At 42.8% G+C, this 22,214-nt stretch overlaps 1 protein-coding gene across 1 annotated transcript in view; it reads left to right on the top strand.

Annotated features, from left to right (window-relative positions):
• The window catches only part of LOC120940634, a 98,983-nt gene that overhangs the window by 27,022 nt on the left and 49,747 nt on the right, over window positions 1-22,214 (top strand). Inside the window, exons 3-4 of the mRNA XM_040353605.1 lie at window positions 6,070-6,240; window positions 6,941-7,075. Of these exons, the coding sequence (XP_040209539.1) occupies window positions 6,070-6,240; window positions 6,941-7,075 (306 nt within the window). The remainder of the gene's footprint in view (window positions 1-6,069; window positions 6,241-6,940; window positions 7,076-22,214) is intronic.

Here is a 22,214-nt window from a genome sequence, read left to right on the forward strand (position 1 = left end):
CTCAGAGACTCACTTATGACTCACCAGGGAACAGCACAGAGGAAGCTATCACTACTGTATGCAGATCACCCAAAGTGTCCACCCTAACCACAGAGGTATCAAAGGACTTGTGTCCAATCCCGACCATCAGCACACCTTGGTGGAGTGTTCCTCTGCCCCCTCCACTTGCTAGACGTTGTCATAGACTGCATCTATCTATGCGCAGTAAAGGTATTCAGATGGTCTAGTATAAACTTTATATGTGCCTTTCATACTGTATATATTGTCTGTAGAACTTACAAATACAGTTTACCCTTTGGGGGGGACCCCAAAGACTTTAAGTAGGGGGAGAATGTAGCCCTGTTGTGATTTTCAGCCATTTAAGAGGATGTAGATATATATATATATTGCAGCAGGTGGAGCCAGAGAGCACAGATTTGGAAAACTGCATTTCCCAGGAGGCTGGGAGACAGGAAGTTCCAGGAGAGAGAGGAGTCAGGAGGAAGTAGTGAGGAGAGGGAGTCTGGAACAAGGACCCAGGCAAGACAGATCTGCATCAGAGGGTGATTTAAGACGGCCTGTGTCAGAGCTGTGTGTTTGCCACTGAGACACAGGCTCTATGCAATAGTTCTTGGAGAGACTGATGTTCGTCTACTGTGTCAGAGAGAGACTGTTTTGAGCGATAGAACTGAGGCCTGGTCGCAGGGCTGATCCAGCCACCGGAGTAATCCAGCTTGCCCAACTGAGTGAGTACAGCTGACAGAGGTTATTGCCAGATTCCCCAGACGGCCCCTAGACGATCTGAGATGTCCTGCTGGAGGCTTTTAAAGACTGCATCCATTTCACAGAAGTCGGTCTGAGGAGAGAGGGACATTCGCTTCCGCAGACAATCATCCTCCTTTCCCAAAGAGACACTAGAAGTGGTAAGCGGCCTTTGGCCATTGCAACAAGTGTACTTCCTACACCAGGGCCCCAACGTTGGCTAGCCTAGGACAGTACTACTGGCCAGTAGTTTAGGGTGGGGTAGATACCGCTAAGTATATATATATATATATATATTACTGTTCATTGCATTCAATCTAAATGTATTATCTCATCCTGTTATTTGTTGTATTATATTAGAGTGGGGAGACATTAAGGGCTTTTGCTCTATCCCACAGTTATTAAATCTGTTATAAAGCTTCACAAGGTGTGCTGGTGTGCTGTGGATTCATTGTTTGTGGTGTGTCACAGAGGTGAGACAGAAGACCCGATAATTCAGCGGCTCCTTCGGGGGTGAGCGCTACACTTTGTACAGGTTTAGTACATTACTTTTTTGTTTAAATATGTACTCCCAATTTTTTTTTCAGTTTTGAAAAGAATGTGGAGGGGTTAGAACCCCTGATTAATACTATTTTTATACAGGATTTATATAGCACCAACAGTTTGGGCAGCGCTTCACAACTTTAGGGTAGACAGTACAGTAACAATACAATTCAATATAGGAGGGCCCTGCTCATTAGAGCTTACAATTTAAGTGGCAGGTTCTTAGAGATACAAAAGGTAATAACTGTGGGGGATGAACTGATGAAGCGTAGCACAGTACAGCCCCCTTAAAATATGGTTATTTTATGTACAGGTTTAGTAAACATTTTTGTTTCTGAGTATCTCCTCCTAAAAAAAAATTCAGTTTTGAAAAGAATGGGGAGGGGTTAGAACCCCTGTATAGTATTATTATTATACATGATTTATATAGTGCCAACAGTTTGCACAGTGCTTTACAATGTTAAGGGCGGATAGTACAGTTACAATAGAATTTAATACAAGAGGAATCAGAGGGCCCTGCTTGTTAGAGCTTAAAATCTAAGAGGGAGGGTCAAGTGATACAAAAGGTAATAACTGTGGGGGATGAGATGATGAAGAAAATGAAAGTACAGTTGTTAGGTGGAGAAATTATAGGCTTCTCTGAAGAGAAAAGTTTTTAAGGATCGCCTAAAAGTGGATCAAGTTGGAGATAGTCGGACAGATTGTGGTAGGGAGTTCCATAGGATTGGAGAGGCTCTGGAAAAAACCTGGAGCCCAGTATAGGAGGAGGTTACGAGGGAGCTAGAGAGCAGGAGGTCTTGGGAGGAATGTAGAGGATGATTTGATTGGTATTTTGAGACTAGATTAGTGATGTAGCTGGAGGCAGAATTGTGTATGGCTTTGTAAATTATTTTTAGTATTTTAAATTGAATTTGTTGGGTGAGTGGCAGCCAATAGGGGGAATGGCAGAGAGGGGTAGCAGACGCTGAGCGGTTTGTAAGGTGGATGAGTCTGGCAGCATCAGTCATAATAGACTGAAGGGGATAACCTATTTAAAGGTAAACCAATGAGGAGGAATTTGCAGTAGTCGAGGCAAGAGATAACCAGGGAGTGAATCGGGAGCTTTGTGGTTTCATTGGTTAGGAAGGGATGTATTTTGGAGATGTTGCAGAGGTTTAGGCCGGAAAGCTTTGGAAAGTGATTGGATGTGGGGCCACAAGAAGAGTTCAGAGTCCAGGACTACACCTAGCACCCTAAAATGCGGGGATGGGTGGATGGTTGTGCCATTGATCTTGACAGAGAAGTCAGGGGACGAGGCACGTGGGGGAGAAAATATTATGAGCTTTCATTTTGGACAGATTGAGTTTGAGGAAGTGGTGTGACATCCAGACTGATATGTCTGTTAGTAAATTAGTCATGGCTGAGGAGACTGATGGAGTGAGCTGAGGGGTGGGAAGATAGATGTGAGTGTAGTCAGTGTAGAAATTATATTGAAAGGCATGAGAGTCTATCAGCTGACCCAGGGAGGAGGTGTATATTGAAAATAGGAGAGGTCCAAGAACAGAAACTTGGGGGACCCCAACGGAGAAAGGAAGAGGAGTGGAGGAAGTAGAATTGCAATTACTTTCTTGCTGTTCCCCAAGCCCTATTTTATACAAATCATGGTTGACATACACTGCACTGATGATGGCCAGCAAACCTGAAACTCTGGTGTGTGGTTTGGAAAACATGTTTTTTTATTACTACTGTAGCTGTATCTGTGCTGTAGACCAGTGGGTTCAGTTCACCCAAAAAAATTACGATTTGCATAAAATGAGGTATGAATAATTTGTTATATGTGATGGAAAGGAGACACCCTGCTAATTATTGCTTTAAGAAAGCCCTTCTGTGCTTTCCTGGGTAACAGATAATGCAGCCTCTTATACAGTCTGGCCAGGCCATTGCAGATAGTAATGAAGTACTGGGATTTCACCAGCAAGGGTAGGAACTTGTTACTCTCATGCCTTGTTCACGCGATCGGTTTTCCCGGTGGTAAAAAAGTCCGCTCAGTAGCTTTTTTGCCCTACACGCACCCGGGTTTCCCCGGCAGCAAAACTGAGAGCTTTGGTCGGGAAACCTGGCACTGTGTATGCTCCACCGCAGGTTTTCCCCATAGGTAAACTGCTGGCTTAAAAAAACGCCGGGAATCCCGGCGGGAAAAAAGAGAACATGTTCTAATTTTTCCAGCCGGGATTCCCGGCAGTTTTCCTGACGGGAAAACTGCGATGGAGCATACACACGGCTGGTTTACCCGGCCAAAAGCTGTCACGGCAGTTTTCCCAACGGGAAAACCGATCTTGTGTACGATGCATAAGGGAGTTTTACCAAAACTGGTACACACATAATCTGCTGTAGCTGTGCATAGTAACCAATCAGCTTCTATTTTGAAAAAAAATTCAATATTTTTTACTTTCTATAATAAATATCCCAATTTTTTTTTAAAAAAACTTTTTTTTTATCAGTTTAGGCCAATACGTATTCGTCTACATATTTTTGGTAAAAAAACATTTTTTTTACTAGTAATGTCGGCGATCTGCGATTTTTATTGGGACTGCAACATTATGGCGGACACGTCAGACACTTTTGACACATTTTTGGCACCATTCACATTTACTGTATAAATGTGACTGGCAGGAAAGGGGTTAACACCAGGGGGTGAGGAAGGGGTTAAATGTGTAGCCTAGTGAATGTTCTAACTGTAGGGGGAGGGGACTGACTGGGGGAGGTGACCGATCTGTGTCCCAATGTACAAGGGACACAGCTTCGGTGTCCTCTCTCCCTGACAGGACCTGGATCTGTGTGTTTACACACACAGATCCACGTCCTTGTCTGTGTAACTGCCGATCGCGGGTGCCTGGCGGACATCGCGGCTGCCAGGCACGCGCATCATCATCTCAGTGATGCGGCGGCGCTCGCGCGCCCCCCCAGTGGCTGGAGGCCAGAGGCCGTATATAGATGGCCTCCCGGCAATTGGGATCCACACTGCGGTCGTACAAAGTCATATTGCCATATTTTAGTTTCAGTATTCAATCAGACTATAATATAATTACTTATGCAAGTTACATTATATTTATATTACATTTACTCCATGTATCACTGTCCCCATATCACAGTGTGAATGGATCACACGGTATATTAAATAAATTCAAAAATATGAGTGTTGCGCTGATACCTTCATTTGTTGCTGTGAATACAATAAGTGCCAATGATACCAAGTACACAAATTAAATAAAACAATAAGAGGTATCAATCAATATGTGCAAAATGAAATGCAGTGTGAGTAGCCTTCCTAATATTAAAAACCATAGGATGAGAGAGAAGGAACCAGTCCTTTGCTGTGCTGAGAATGTTGTCAGTGATTGTTATGCTGCAAAACTGACTCATCCAGGGAAACGCAGCTCATACAGGGAGAAAAAGAGACAAAATATAGTGAAAAACTGTGGGTACAAGGGGGAACAATGTAGGCACATGACTAACTCACGTGCCGAGTGACGCACCGCGTGGGGGAGGAGCCTAGTGACGCGATCATCGGAGATCCGTCCGAATGAGGAGATCGCAACACTGAGCAGCAGTTTTAAAGCTGTTTTTTAAGCTGGTCTTGATCTGGGGTTTTGTGAGTGAATCTGCAAACACTGCCTACATTGTTCCCCCTTGTACCCACAGTTTTGCACTATATTTTGTCTCTTTTTCTCCCTGTATGAACTGTGTTTCTCTGGATGAATGGAGTGTCAGTTTAGCATAACAATCACTGACAACATTCTCAGCACAGCAAAGGACTGGTTCCTTCTCTCTCATCCTATCCAAGCCTATTGTACTGAACTGCAGCTGAAGAAAGGATTTTTTGGAATTATATATATATACACTATTATATATATTTTTTTCCTTTCATTGATACCTGTATATGGTTTTTAATATTAGGAAGGCTACTCACTCTGCATTTCATTTTGCACATATTGATTGATACCTCTTATTGTTTTATTTAATTTGTGTACTTGGTATCATTGACACTTATTGTATTCACAGCAACAAATGTTGGTATCAGCGCAACACTCATATTTTTGAATTTCACTATTGGTTTTGTACACCGCTTCTGTGTATGCAGGTTTACCATTTGGGTATTTTTGTTGTGTGTTTTTTCCTGTGATTTATTTAAAGGGGTGGTTCCCCTAAAAATAAACTTTTAACATTGCATTTCCCACATTAATCACAATTAGAATCGGCTGGTTTTATTAAAAAAAAACGTCCGTACGTACCGTTTGCTCTATACGTTCTCACCGCCACTTCCGGGTACGATGCTGGGGCTGGGCGTTCCTAATTGATGGACAGCCATCCGACCGACGCATAAATCGCGTCACGAGATGCCGAAAGAAGCCGAACGTCGGTGCGCATGGGTCGTATAGAGCCGCACCGACGTTCGGCTTTTTTCGGCATCTCGTGACGCGATGTATGCGTCGGTCGGATGCCTGTCCATCAATTAGGAACGCCCAGCCCCAGCATCGTACCCGGAAGTGGCGGTGAGAACATATATAGCAAACGGTACATACAGACGTTTTTTTTAAATAAAACCAGCCGATTCTAATTGTGATTAATGTGGGAAATGCAATGTTAAAAGTTTATTTTTAGGGGAACCACCCCTTTAAGTAGTAGCGCTGTAGTACCTTTTTCTTTTTTCACATATTAAATAAATTCCCATAAATTTCACAGTGTATCTTCAAGTGTTCCTTTTCAGTGTGTGGTTTTAATTGATTGGTTTCATGTTTTGCACAGATGTTTCAAGTGACCAAGTACCTTACTACACAAAGCCCAGGTACTATGATACCCGTGCATTGCCACTGCCTGATGTACCATTTGCATCTGAGCTGACAGCGCAGCAACAGGCTTTGAAACAAAAGGAAGCAGGATCCTGGACTCAACTGACCAAAGACGAGAAACTTGCATGTATGTAATTTGCTCTATCTTAATTTTTTTCATAAACAATATATAGAATAGATTTTTGTATTGTAAGCTCAGAACTGTTCAGGTCTTTTGAATAAGACAATAAGCCATCTTAAAGAAGAATTGAAATCCTGAAATAATTTTGACAAACCAACCACTACTTTTGCCCTTTTTTCTGTCAATGGGAGAACAGCTAGCATGCTGTTGAGTGTACAGTACATTAAATCACCAAACACTTTGGACTATTGCATTCATCACTGACAGCAATGGTTTCCAATCTTTGGGTTTTTATTACAGCACAATAATGCCAATTTACTAATAATGTTTTCCATAAGGATCATTATTTTCCAGCTCTCATTAGCTGTCATTGCTGAAAATAACATACATTATTGCAAATATTCATTATTACAGGTTTTTGAATTGGACCTATAACTATCTGCTCTTTTTTTGCATAGATCTTGCTGAACTGAAGGCGATACTTAGATTAACATTAGTATATTTATTTTATTTTGCATTAGGTTAGCATTTTCTATGTCATATGCTCACTAAAGAGGTTGACTACACTCTTGTATTTGCTCATGAAATAATATCTACTGTATGTAGATGATGGGGTAAATAGACTATAGGTTAAATGCCTACAGTAGTAATAACACTTGGAGAAGTAAAACATTTTGTGTTGTTATGTTTATCCTCAATCTTCTAGTGTACCGTATCAACTTTAACCAATCCTATGCAGAGATGAAGAAAGGTGCACCCAATGAGTGGAAAACCGTATTGGGATTTGCATTTTACTTTATGGCCTTTTCTGGACTATATCTTTGGTGGCATCGTAAATATGGTTAGTTACGACTTAATTTTTTCTTTACAGAGATTAAGGCGCTTTTACAAATAATATGTTTTCAAATGTGGCATTAACCAAACTAAGAAAATGTATCTTTTTTTTTAATATTTATTTTCAACAATTAGGCAAATTCCAAACAATATCTTGTAACATATACCATGTAATTTATCTGGTTAATTCTTGTGATTTCCCGTCCCCTTCCCTCCAATAGCAGGGAGGGAAGGGAGTAGGGCGGGAGCAACAGAAAAAGAAACATAAAAGAAAAAACAAAAGCAAAAATCCCAAAAACATAAATTAGAACCGGGGGGAGGAGGAAGAGTAGGATAGACAATGTAAAACTATCGTGAGGATGCATACACAGTAGGATTAATTAGTATTAATCAATAAATCGTATTCTGAAATTTTTTCATACTATAATTTAAATTTTTTAAATTCAAACCATATTGCCCATGTCTTAAGATATTTTCTGGTCAGCCCTTTATTTCTACAAGTTATTTCTTCCATTAGATGGAGCTGGTCAACCCTTCGTAGCCACTGTGGGATAATAGGTATTAAGCATTTTCCTCAATATAGTGGGATCAGAGATTTACAGGCAGTTAACAAATATGGAGTCATAGACATCCTATATTGGAATGTTGTTTCGTTCATACAGTGAAATTAAAGAAAATTTGGTAAATATTAATAAAAAGAGAAAACGTATCATACATGTCTCCCTTATTTTTAATTGAGATACTCAGAGACTAGGCAGTAGCCCTGTTTTACAAATCAATTTGTAGTTGCAATTTTTTAGGTCATGCTTTACTTGCGCTACTGTTTGTCAAATATATATTTTCAGTCAAAATACACTCAATTTAATACACACACACACACACACAATTTACGCAGCAATACCTAGTACGGGTGGGTGTAATTGTAGTTTTTGCATGCACAAGTTTGCACTGAAGCATATGTTTGTGTAGCGCCCCCTCGCTTTCAGCATGGGCACTAGGCTAAAGTTAGTGGGGAATGGGAGAGTTATGTTGCTCCCATTAGTGATTTGTCCAAATTCTGGGACCTCTGTCACCCCAGAAATGTTCACTGGGTCAGTCTGTGGTCCAGGGGTGTAACACCACCCCTGGCCAGCAGTTGGCGCCAGAGGGGTTCTGGCAGAGCGAGTTTTCCCCAGCAGCCAATTGGAGGGGTTTTTCCCTCGCAGGGCATGCTGGGGGAGAGTATATCTGTGACAGGGGTCATGTGTTAAGAAACTTTTTGCGGGGTCCCGTTCCAGGTGCGGTACCCACCTTCAGGGTACCAGCATCCATGGACCCCGCCAGCGCGGCCCGCCTGGCCGAAGCTCGAGACTGCATTGACCCTCATCCTGAGGAGAAAGGGGACTCTGGGATCGGGTGTCCGGATCTCTGACAGGTATTATAGCTGTCATCCGGGGGCCTGTTTAGGAAAAAGTCTGCTGGGAGGAGATGCTCTCTATTCACCTAAGTCCTTTATTGAAATTGGCCCGTAGCAGAGGGCCTAGAGCCAGGTCTGTGAGACAGACCTGTTCCTCCCAGACAGTTCAGAGTGATGCTTCGGCTGCCAGGCCTATCATAGGGGTCTGTCCGGCCGCACTTTACCCACTCTAAGTAGAGTGGCGACGAGTTATAGAAGTTGGTGCTATGCAGAGCAGTACTGACTGCTCCATCCAATATCCAGGCCTGATACTGCAAGGTTCTCTCCTCCTATCCTTTTCATCAACCTTGTCCTTCCAAACTGATGTTGATGTTGGCCGTGTTGGCCCGGAAATAAAGCATTGAAAACTTTTCAATCACTGTCTGGACCTTCGCTCACTATTTGTTCTACCACCGCACCCCTTGGAGCCATGTCAGGGTAACTTAATTTGCCAATCCCAAAATCAATCAGCGGCTCCTCCGGGGGTGAGCGCTACATTTGCATTTGTATGTGCTTGTTTAAAAAAATTGTTTTTATAAAACTTTTTAACTTTATTCTATCACAGGTGGCTGACAAGCCACATATTTGATAGTATTATACAGGTGACAGGTTCTCTTTAAGGAGACATCAGGGGTTTATTAGCCCCCTAATGTCATGTCTATACTTTGATGAAGCTGATTCGAGGACAGCTTCTTTCCCAGCCAGAGCAGCTGGGGTTTGACAATTCTGAACCTCCGACTTCATACTAACAGGTGTTTACTGATCTTCCTGATCATGGACGTCCTGGGCACCCAAGAGGAACAGTTGGCAGGGGAATGTAAGAAGAGGGATTATAGTGGGCATCACCTAACTGTACATGTAGAAGTGACTGGATGGCTGTACAGTCTCCTAAATCACTACAAGAAAGCTGTCAGGCGCAACCAAAAAGGTAAATAAACTACTGACTATTATAGCATCCTGAAGTTTGTTTACACATAATCACTGCAGCTGCCATAGCGGTTAAAGGCCATTTTACCCAACATTGATATCTCAGTTTTGACAGACTACTTTCTCCTGGGGACTACAGTGATGGGATCTATTTCCTTGAGTTCCTTAGACCACCTTTACAGTATTTATTATAGTATTTGGTATTAATTTTATAAAATGAAGAATGCAAATGGAGGTTCGAAACACCACGCAGAAAGCAGGAAACTCTAAACATCTAGGGATAGGCAACTGTGGAGAAGGAAGAGTAGCATTGGAAGCCAATAATGTGTGCTGCATGTAAATGTGCTAACAGAGGAGTACAGAGGAATGACTTCCTCACTCTCCAATCTGCAGGCTGGGGGTGGAGAAATGGGGCCACTGTATTCCTAACTGTATTAGAGATGGTGTTGACATCCTACTTAATGTACTTTGTGACAGGGCTGTGTAAAACTCTGGACAAGATGTACCGTAATTATTTTGGCAGGTAAAACAGCAAACTGCAAAATTGAAGTCTATATGTTATATGTATTTCATCTCTGTATTTAGATGCTTACCTGAAGTTCGGCTTTAGAGAGAAACTAATCAGACTTCAATATTGCTGAGTCTGCTATAGTCAGACCCAGTAAATTGATTGTTGAATCATAGCCATGAATTTAACCACTTTGCTCTTTGGCTTTAAAGTCACTGGACTGTTGATCCTTCTTTTCACTTGTTACATGATGTCGCCGATCACTAACCCCCCATACTCCAAGACCGTGACCCTCCAGATAGACTTATAATGACAGCTCCAGAGTCTTCTGAGATAGATATATAGGCCCGGATTCACATACATCGGCGCATATTTATGCCGGCAAAGCGTATCGAATATACGCTACGTCGACGCAGCGCACAGAGGCAAGCACAGTATTTACAAAGCACTCGCCCCCAAATCTACGATGGGTTTCCTCGGCGTAAGCCAGCGTAGGTGGAAGTGGGCGTGAGCCATGCTAATGAGGCGTGACCCCATGTAAATGATGGACTGAGCGTCATAAAGATACGAATAACGTACGGCGCATGCGCCGTCCCGTGGACGCATCCCAGTGCGCATGCTCAGAATCATGTTGAAACAACTGCCTAAATTACGTCTAATCCCTGCCTACGACATGAACGTAACCTACGCCTAGCCCTATTCACGTACTACGTAAACGACGTAAAATACGACAGCTGGTCCATACCTTTGCATGACTTGCGCCTTCTATATGGGGAATAACTTTACGCCGGACGTACGACTTACGCAAAGCGCGTTTATTATGCGCCGGGCGTAATTACGTTTGTGAATCGGTGTATCTCCCTCATTTGCATATGTGCATAGAATATCAATGGGAGCGCCCCTTGCGGCCAGCGTAAATATGCGCCCACGATATGCCGGCGTAGGAAAGTTACGTCGGTCGGATGAAGCCTATTTTCAGACGTATCTAGTTTTGTGGGCACGGCGCATAGATACGACGGCGCATATTTACACTTACGCGGTGTATCTCGAGATACGTCGGCGTAAGTGCTTTGTGAATCCGGGCCATAGTATGCAGGTTTTAACTCATTATATTTATTTTAAAAAAAAACATTTTCTGATCGTATTTGGTCATATCTTGCTTGCTATCCTCAAAAAAATATAATTTAATGACAGTAAAGCCCTGTAAACACGATATAATCCCATGGATTTTTTTGTCGGATATCCGATGAAGCTGACTTTCATCAGTCTTACCTACACACCATCAGTCAAAAATCCGATCGTGCCAAAACGCGGTGACGTACAACACTACGACGAGCCGAAAAAATGAAGTTCAATGCTTCCGAGCATGCGTCGACTTGATTCTGAGCATGCATGGATTTTTGTCCGATAGACTTCCACACAGACGATCAGATTTTTCTATCGATGGAAAAAAAAAAAACAATGGGGCCCACACACGATCGGTTTGTGCGATGAAAACAGTCCATCGTTTGGTTTTCAGAGGACAAACCGATCTTAGCTTTAGAATTAGAGCCAAGTTGAATACAAATAAAGGCCATGTCACAAATGCTTTCTGAAGATTTATTGAAAGTTCACAGGCTTTTTTTTCCTTTAATGAACTTGGCATCGCCCCATAAAACACTGTAAATTTTAACCACAGAGAATAAAAGCCCAACCTTGCTCCAAAGTCCAAGCCTTCAATTTACTGCATTCATGCTGCTTTAAACCAATTTCATAGATGTGTATCTCCTATCACTGGGAGAATAATAACAGAGAGGTTTCATGGAATATACAGTAATGTGAGTGAAGGGTGAGAATTTTTTTAATTTATTTAAATAACAATTTTTATTAAAGATTTTATGAAACATACAACACCTTGTACAACACATCACAATACAACACACAAAACAGAGAACACATTTTTATAAACTTTATTAACTTATGTATGAAAAGGGAATTATCAGTTATATAACAGATAAAGTGAGATTTGGACCAGCTTTATGTTTTACCCAGAACACTAGATAGTATTAAATATTATATCATGATACTGATAATATGCATGTACTATATTTCAGTAGATTTAAAGTGTCATACAATATCAAAAGCAATCCTAAAGCAAACTAAGCAAAGTTAGGGGGTACATATAATTTTTCAAGCCTACAAAAGCCTACAAAATTCAAATACATTACGACTAGATTTTACTTTTTGGCATAAGTCAGTCATTACTGGTTGTTTCTATTCTAGTATCATTAGGTATGGCTGAGCATCATACAGGGTGTTATATTTGAATATATACTACTTGACTTTTAATGATTGTTTTTGTTTTTAATTTCATTGCTAAATTGTATTTTTTACTGTTGTAACACTTGATTTACAAAGTTGTTACTGAGTAGTTTAATAGCTTGTGACACTTGGACTGGCAGTGCTTCTATCATGTTTCAGGGGCCCTGCTGGGCCTAATATTCTTAATAGGGGTATGTGCATTGCAGAGGTACTTTGAACAGAGTCCCTCAAAAATTACGCATAGAGTGATTAATGTACAACCAACCAACTAACCCAAACTAATAATGGATACTTCTGGTCCCTATGCTTTCACAATAAAAATTTGCATCCTCTTTAAAAACATTTACATTTTCCTAAATTAGCATCATATACCTGTATGAGAATCCCAAGATTATGAGGGTGTCCTCTTGAATAACTCCTGTCCAAGTACCCCTGAAATTTGAGACGGGGCCTGCAAGGGCGATGGAAAGGCACAAATGCCTGGGTGCCAGAACAGTGACTGAAACTCAGGGGCGCTGGTATCATAGGTGTAGGGGTACAGTCAGTGCCGATCCTGACCTCCCTGGGGACCTAAGCAAAATGACATGTCACATTAAAGTTGAGAAGTGGGGGGGAGGGGGGGGGCACTGCCAACAGTGACATGTCACATTAAATATTAAAGTTGAGAAGCAGGGGGAGAGGGTGTTCTGCTATCGGAACTGAGATCTTACATTAAAGTGAGAAGGTGGGGGTGCTGACTTCTTACTTCTTCTCCCATGCAGCCAGCGAGTTGAGAAGCAGGTTGAGGGGCCAAAAATGACTTCTCACCAGGCAGGGCCTCTAGTAATTTGGGGGCTCCCTGCAGCTTTGCGGGACTCTAAGTGGCTTGCATAGTGAGCCTATAGGGTGGATCGGCCCTGAGTACAGTTAACAATGCACCAGGGACACACCAAATTTGGATATGATCAGAGTTAGGCCACAAGCATGGTTGGCCGCAGGTAAACAGCAAAGTAACAAATCGGATGCAGGATCAAAGTCAGGAGCATGCAGGCAATGAAGTACCAAGTTGATAAGCAAAATCTTAGGCCCCGTACACACGAGAGGATCTATCCGCTGGAATTGATCTGGAATTGAACTCCGAACCCCATTAAAGTCAATGGGACACAGACTTTTAGTAAAAAAAAAAAATGCGCGGAGGTCCCCACAAATTCAATAACCAGACCCTTTAGGTCTGGTATAGATATTAAGGGGAACCCCGCCGTCAATTAAAAAAAAAATGACGTAGGGTTCCCCCTAAATATCCATAACCAGACCCTTCAGGTCTGGTGTGGATTTTAAGGGGAACTCCACCCCAAATTTAAAAAAAAAATGGCGTGGAGTTCCCCCTAAAATCCACACCAGACCCCTTATCCGAGCACGTTGACCAGGCCGGCCGCAGAAAAGAGGGGGGAACAGAGTGCGGCCCCCCCTCTCCTGAACCGCACCAGGGCACATGCCCTCAACATTGGGAGGGTGCTTTGGGGTGCCCCTCAAAGCACCTTGTCCCCATGTTGATGGGGACAAGGGTCTTATCCCCACAACCCTTGCCCGGTGGTTGTGGGGGTATGCGGGCAGGGGGCTTATCAGAATCTGGAAGACCAAAACAAATCCTGGACCCCCAGATCCTGGCCCCCCTCTGTTTGAAATGGTAATGGGGTACACTGTAGTGTAGAAGTGTAAATAGTAGTTTTCAGAGAAAAAAAACACACACCGTAGAATAAATTACTTTATTAATTAAACCAAATAAAAATCCAGCAGTGAAAATAGACGATCGATGCTGCTCGCTACTCCATCGTTGTCTCTATCCAGCGTCGGGTGATCTCTCCAGCGACGGGTGATGTCTCCAGCGATTGGTCCAGCGATGATAACATCCATCCATTCAGAGCACAGCTCAGCGAATGACGAGCCGATGCTTTGACGTTTCTTTTATAGGGGAGGCGGGCCACACGTCACGTGACCCCATCCCGCTCTGACGCAAGGGCTGTCCCAGTGACGTAGCAGAGTGTGCGTCAGAGGGGGACGGGGTCACGTGACGCCTGGGCCACCTCCCCGATAAAAGAAACGTCAAAGCATCGGCGCGTCATTCGCTGAGCTGTGCTCTGAATGGATGGATGTTCTCATCGCTGGACCAATTGCTGGAGACATCACCCGTCGCTGGAGACATCACCCGTCGCTGGAGACATCACCCGTCGCTGGAGAGATCACCCGACACTGGATAGAGACAACGATGGAGTAGCGAGCAGCATCGATCGTCTATTTTCACCGCTGGATTTTTATTTGGTTTAATTAATAAAGTAATTTGTTCTTTTTGCTGAGTCTTCTTTCGATGCTGTGAAGAAGTTGGCAAGGCCCCACTCTAACTAACTAAACCCACCCCCCGAAGTTCTTCACATATAAAATGATGTGGATCTGGAAAGGCAGAAAAAACAAAACAAAAGAACAAATGTGAGTGGGGGCGAGAACCCTTGTCCATGAACTTCTTAAAAAGAGTAGGCCAGGTAGTACAGGCATACGACCTACTTATAAAAACGTGGCAAGATAACAATGTCACCCCCTGCAGTGGTAGTGGTGACCGAAAAGACCTGGTCTTTAACACAACCCGGTCGCCGCAAATGTGTCGACCCCAGCTCCACTCTCGGAGACAACGCTCAAACCGAGGGTTTAAATGGGCCAAACAATAAGTCTGTGCTCTTCATGACCCGGGTTACTTTTAGATGAGCCCAAATAGCTTCATGGCTCCATGCCTCCCGCTCTTGGTCAACTTGATGCAGGAGAGGGGATGGCACGTAGGGGTACTCATACCCGTATCTGGTGGCGACCTTCTGGATTATCAGGCGCTGTAGCCTGGCCAAATTGGGCAGCGTGCGTGCGTCTCCACGTCCCGGTAGCACTATAGTGTCCGGTGCCCTTCTAAGAGCTGGCACGGCAAGGGGCATGGGAGCGGTGAGGGAAAGAACTGGAACTGACTCACCGTCTCCCCAGGTCAGCTGCGGGACGTCCTGAGACGATACTTGGGACACACGCAGTGCGCTCCGGCCGGAGCGTTTCTTCCTCTGCCTAATGTAGGGGGCACGGAATCCTCCGAACTCCTGAGACTCCGGAAACATAGGATCAAATAGACTCTCCAGGGTATCTTCGTCATCCGACAGAGAGTCAAAATCGGAGGAGTTGAGCTCCTCTGCAGGCAGGTAGCCCCAGGCCTTTGCTCTAGGGTCTATTGGCCAGTCTGGTAAGGAGCGATGGGCAGGTAGGCCTCGACCGCGGCTGCGGGATGCCTGAGCAGGGCCCTCTACTATAGAGGCACGCCGCACGGAGACCGATGTATAGGTGGTGGTCTCAGATGTGGCCTCGGCCTGTGTACTGGTCGGATGCTCATCTTCATCTATGGGGCTTACCTCCGGTGAGCGAGATGACGAGGTAGCCGACGGCAGGGTCAGGGTAGATGAGATGGAGATGACCTCAGGATTTAGAGCCTCTGGCTCTACGATCTCTACCGATGGGGAGGGTTCCGGCCATGTGGCTTCCTCCTCCGCGGTATTGACCCCAGTGATATAGTTCACCCGGTACTCCCGAAGAGCTTTGGCGGTTGGTTTCACGGCAAACCATTGGCTGCGGTTTTCAATGCTTTATTTTCTGGTCAAACATGACCAACATGTCAACTTGAGGTAGACAGGACAGGTTGGTGAAGGAAGAGCTACTTCACAGAATCAGGCTATGGATAGTAAAGGCAGTCCTGCCCTTTAGCAATTGTATTAGTTTCGTCGCCACTCCAGCCGGAGTGAGTGAAGTGCCCCTGGACAGACCTCTCTCCAGGCCTGGCAGCCAGAGCGCCACTTAAAACTTCTGGGAGGAACAAGTCTCTGCCACCGACTTGACTCCAATTGAATTGAGGTGTTAAGGTGGGACCTCTGCCACAGGCCTAGTACTTGAGAGTTAGAACAATAGAGCAAATCCTCCCAGAATGTCTTTCGGGGTCACCAACTGACAGTTTGAATTGTAATCTGTCAGTGTCCGGTCACCCAGATCCCCGATGGTTCGTTCAAGTCCTGTTGGATCACCTGCCTCCGGGTTCTCCTCAGACCGACCCCCCACCGAATAGCACCCAGCTTGGGATCTTCTCAATAGGTATAGGAACCCAGAAAATCACTGGGGTCCCCTGGCAGCCACAGTTGCTCCGGGCTATGAGAGCCCAGAGTCAGAAACTCCGCGTAGCACGCGACCCCGGCCTGGTAGGCCATAGCGGTGAGGCCCGTGATGTGCGCACCCCCTAAAGGGGGGTGCCGCACCTGGAACCAGGAACCCACGAAAAACCCCGAATAACAGCCTTTGCCACAGAAATACCCCCTCCCAGCATGCCCCGCGAGGGAAAAAACACCTCCAATTGGCTGCTGGGAAGAATCGGCTCTGCCTGGACCCCTCTGGTGCCACCTGCCGCCCAGAGATAAGACTGTATCTCTGGAGCACAGACTGACCCACAGGACAATCCTGATTTGGCGACAGCCAAATTTAACAAATTAAAGAATGAGAGCAACATAACGCTCTCATTTCCCTACTAAATTTAAATATAGCACCTGTACGAAAGTACACAGGCGCTACATACAGATAAGGATAACCCTAGGAAACAAGTGATAAGAAGCCTAACATTCCACCAGCAAGAATACAATTTATTTTTATTTTTTTATTAATTATTTTTTCATTTCAACCTTTTTTATACAATATTTTTATAGCTTAGTCCTAGTATAGACTTTTGGGCAACATTTTAATTCTTAAATGAAACATTATGTAGAGCCAATTCCAGCATAATGGTCACTGAAGAAAAGGAGGAATAGATTCCAAAACCTTCACTGACTTTCTTGTAGTTATCAGCTGGTTTACAATTAAATAGCCATTATTTTATGAACAAGCAATTAGTTAATGTAAGCTGAATCTTCAGAAATGTTTGTTGGTGCTTTGACTAACCTTTCACATGTACTGTATTATAAGATTTGGTGTCAGTTGCAATGTACAATATTGCCACAAGGTGGCAGCAGCTTCCTGTTTCTTGCTTTGACCTTTGTTAAAATGTTTAACTTCCCTGCCATATTAATTGAAGAAGTATATCTACAAATGATTCACTAAGGATAACACAGAATAATGATGCATATTTGCTCAAATTTTCTATCCAAACCATAAAATGGAAATTGTTGAAATATTACACCCTGATTGTACCTGTTTGCACTAGAGGCTGCAGGGAAGGGCACACAGAGAACCAACCTAATTATAATTGATCTGGGTGTACTAAACTGAAATGTTAATATGTTACAACACTCTGTACGCTGCTCTTTGTACTACTTTAGGCCTGGTTCACACCTATGCAGGTTGCAGTTTTGATCCATTGATGTCTATGGAACCAAAAACCAGAAAAAAGGCCCTGGTCCTTTCCATAAAATGCACAGATGTGAACTACATCCATAGGAAACCATGTTAAATGGACTGTAGTATGTTTCTGCAAAACTGAAAACGCACAAAAAAAATGCATAAGTGTGAACCAGGCCTTACTGTTTATGCTTGAGTATGTCACATTTGGTGGCAGGAGATCTGAATAACTCCTTTAAGACCAATGTTTTACATTACACATTTCTACTGGGGACAGATGTGCTTTATTTAAGCCAATATTAGCCTAATTCCTGGTAAGGTATACCATTAGGGATCCTACAGGTATGGAAGGCTTCTAGATCTACTGCTCATGGTCAGTTAAGATTTCAAAATATTAGGTGTTATCATCTGTAAGGCTGGGTTCACATTATTGTGAATTGGATGCGGAGATGCAATAGCAGGAGAATGTGAATGGCTCTCTGTGGAGCCGGTTCACATATCTCCGATGCAAATTTGCACAGGAGCACTGTGCGTCTTTTGGTCCGTTTTAGGTACGAATTCAGCACAAAATTCGGGCTGAAATCGGACCTGAAACGTGAACCAGGATGCACTGGACCCCTGCTGGGAGCCACATCCGCATTAGGTGTGAATGGAGTCTTAATGCTTTTAAGAGCCTGATCAATGATAAAGCATTTAGTAGTAGTTTACACGGTAAAAAAAGTAAATGCACTCTTTCGTTATTAGTCTAGTACTCCTGCTAGATCCTATGGCATGAGGCAGTCAACATGTGAAAAGGTAGTGCTAGGCTTTTTTTTTTTTTATTAAAAGCCAAGGTTTCCCTAGGTTTTAGTTAAAAGTTAAAACTGGGTTAACCAATGTGAATTTTTTTTTTAATTAAATATGTCCAAATACAAACATTTTCACAAACAAACAAAAACAAAAATATCCATGTGCACTAAAAATTTATTTAGGATAGAAAAATGCTACAGAAACAGTTTTATATTATAATGTGCTTGATTTACTAAAGGCAAATAGCAAGTCCAGTTTCTCTAGAGCTTAGTAAATACAGAAAAGCTTCACTTTACAAAGAATACCCAATCACATGTAAGGGCAGAGCTTCCCCTCATTTGCTAAGCTCTGGAGCAACTGCATGTGCAAAGTGCACAGCCTATTTGCCTTTAGCAAATCAACCCCATTGCGACCTTGGCATTTATGTGCAAATTGGGAATAAATCCCATAGGAATAGGACTTTAAAGGATGCAGAGCTGACACCGAGGTCAGCAAACAATAGTCAATATAAAAGCCATTTTAATTTATACAAATTATTAAAATTACATCCAAAGATAGTCACATCCCATATTGTAAACAAAAGCATAACATGATATGTAACATTGATACTTGTTCCAAGTGCTTGATAACAATTCATATAATTATCCGATGTGTTTCGAAGTAGTATCTCTGCTTCTTCAGGGAAATTCAGAACATCTAATTATCATTGAATTAAAAGAAACATCATTATCATCACATTATGCCAAACAATCCTTAAATTTGTAAAATATTTTTTTACATAACATATGAAAAATCACATTACAAAAGTGCTCACCAATATCATCGTATGAGCTAATTGCACTTCCACAGGCACAGTATATAGGTTAAAATAACTAGGACCCTTGTCTGGCGGACACCAGATCATGTGGTAATGGATAAGGCTGAAAAGATGTCCTACATCAAGTATTGTGAAGGAAGGAAAGTGTGTGTATAATCTCTAACTATTCCAAGAACAACGCTACCCATATATCCACCATTACCTGTTCTCAATGTATGACTAAAATAGCAGAAGGCATATGAACATCACATAGACGTACTGTCTCAATGGGTAGTCCAGATATACGTTACAATAATCATAATAATAAGAGTGAGATGGGAGATCATTTACTCAGTGATGGCAGGGATGTAATTACCTATCTCCAACTAGAATAACACAGATGGTCCACAAACCATACACCTCCAAATAGATATTCCCAAGAACCCTATGGCAGTGTCCAAAGACTAATGCCCAGGTCCCTGAGAAACTCAAACTGGTCCAACCCCGGGCCCAGCCTCCCACTCTAGTATACATAAATAGCACCTGTCAAAAGTTTCCCCATTGTTACATCCACGAATCACTCACACACCTTACACACTACAGAAGTGTCAGCATTATTATCTTATAGAAACAAATGGTTCATCAGCCTTTAGCATATAAAGATCACTATGCAGACCAAAGGCCAGGCACGGCCCATAAGTGTCACGTCCGGGTGTGGGCGCTCAAATAGGGCACATGTTCACAGACCCGGACAGATGTAAACGGGTTTGTATCCAGCACACACAGCTTCCTCTCCCATACGGAGGAGAAACTCCATGGGAAAAGAAAGACACTAGGGCTGCGATGGCAGCACTGTGCTTCTTCTGGGCGCTTGAGTGTCTGCTGCATGACTTTGATTAAAACAAACAGTCCAGATACAGCAGAGCCAAGGGAAGAACATAACTGCACACCAAAAACTTAAAAAAGTACCTAATTCCACATACACATGAACGGAATTTCTATGTGAGCTTTTGGTCGGAAATTGTGTAGGCTCCATCGGACATTTTCTGTCGGAATTTCCGACAGCAAAAATTTGAGAGCTGGTTCTCAAATTTTCAGACGGGAAAAGTTCTTGTCGGAAATTCCAATCGTCTATATGCAATTACGACGCACAACATTTTTCTCGGCTCGTTGTAGTGTTGTACGTCACCGCATTCTTGACGGTTTGAATTTCATACAACATTTGTGTGACCGTGTGTATGCAACACAAATTTGAGCCAAAATTCAGTTGGAAAAAAATCCACGGTTTTCTTGACGGAATTTCCGTGTATACGGCATAATTACATTTCACAATTCAATTTAACACATGATTAGCCTATAACTATTGCTATTTTTACTATATCTACCTTAATAATTAAAAAAAAAACATACACTTGTAGGGGAAATACCCACATGGCCCAGATTAAACTGAGCCCAAACGGGAGGAAAGGAAAAACTATCAGTTAAAGAAAGGGTTTGAAGGTCAGTGCTGTATTTAACCCCGGGGTGAGGTCGCTTTTTGATTGTATATCCATTTTGTTTCCTGTTTTAAAATTTGTTTATCAAAGTCACCTCCCTGTGAGTTCTGGAAAATACTTTCCAGGACAAAGAAGGCGATCACTGATGGATCAAAATTATGTCAGAGTCCCACATGTTTACATATAGGTGTATACAATAGACCCACCTCAATGTAATATAGATGGTCCTGAATTAATCGACCAAAGGTACGCTTTGTTTTCTCTATGTAGAATGCACCACAAGTGTTTTTGGGCAGGATGGTCTCTCTTTCCAAAAAAAAATTTCTCTGTCTGGTTTGACTTAGCTTTTCAATATGACTGGTAACTGGATATGGCACTTAGCCATATTTCCCCTTTCCTTATTCTTAAAAAATATGCTAAACATTATTATTATCAATATATATATATATATATACATATGTGTGTGTGTGTGTGTGTGTGTGTATATATATACATATATATATATATATATATATATATATATATATATATATATATATATATATATATATATATATATATATATATATATACATATATTTATGGTCGTGGCCCTATGACCATGAGAGATGTGGATCACATAAACACGCGACAAGACTTACAACATAAATAGACCTGAAGTGTGCCTTGGAGGTTGTTGAGACGATGGTCTCAATGAGTGTCAGGTTGCTGAGACAATATAGCATGGTTTCAGGGGTCTCGATGAGTGTGAGGTTGTGTGAGACGATATTGCATGGTTGCAAGGGTCTGGATGAGTATGAGGTTTGTTATGAGTATGAGGTTGTTTTGAGACGAAAACTGTGTGGCTGTAAGGGTCTTAGTCTGGTCTGCTAAGACGATATCGCATGGTCGCAAGGGTCTCAGTCTGGTTTGCTGAGATGATATTGTGTGGTGGCAAGGGTCTCGTTGAGTGTCTGGCTGCTGAGATGATATTGCGTGGTTGCAAGGTCTTGATGTGTATGATGTTGGTTTTTGAGGCGATAGTGCGTGGTCGCAAGGGTCTTGATGTGTATGATGTTGGTTTTTGAGATGATATTACCTGGTTGCAAGGGTCTCAGTCTGGACTACTGAGATGATATGGCATGGTTGCTAGGGTCTCAGTCTGGTTTGCTGAGACGATATTGCGTGGTTGCAAGGGTATCTACGAGTGTCAGGCTGACAAAGACGGTATTGCGTTTGCAAGGGTCTCAAATGAGTATCTGGCTGCTGAGGCAATTTTGCATGGTTGCAAGGGTCTCAACAAGTGTCAGTTGCTGGGCCGAGACTGCGTGGCGGCAAAGGTTTTATTTTTTTTGAGTGAGAGGTTGCTGAGGCGATGTTGCATTTTGCAAGGGTCTTAATAAGGGTGCCAGGCTACTGAGATGATTTTGCGTGGTTGCAAGGGTCTCAACAGGTGTCAGGTTACTGGGCCGAGATTGCAAGGTGGCAAAGTTTTTTTTTGACAAGTGAGATGTTGCTGAAACAAAGTTGCGTTTTGCAAGG

Source organism: Rana temporaria, chromosome 5 (assembly GCF_905171775.1).
Source record: "Rana temporaria chromosome 5, aRanTem1.1, whole genome shotgun sequence".
In the NCBI taxonomy this organism is placed as follows: Eukaryota; Metazoa; Chordata; class Amphibia; order Anura; family Ranidae; genus Rana; species Rana temporaria.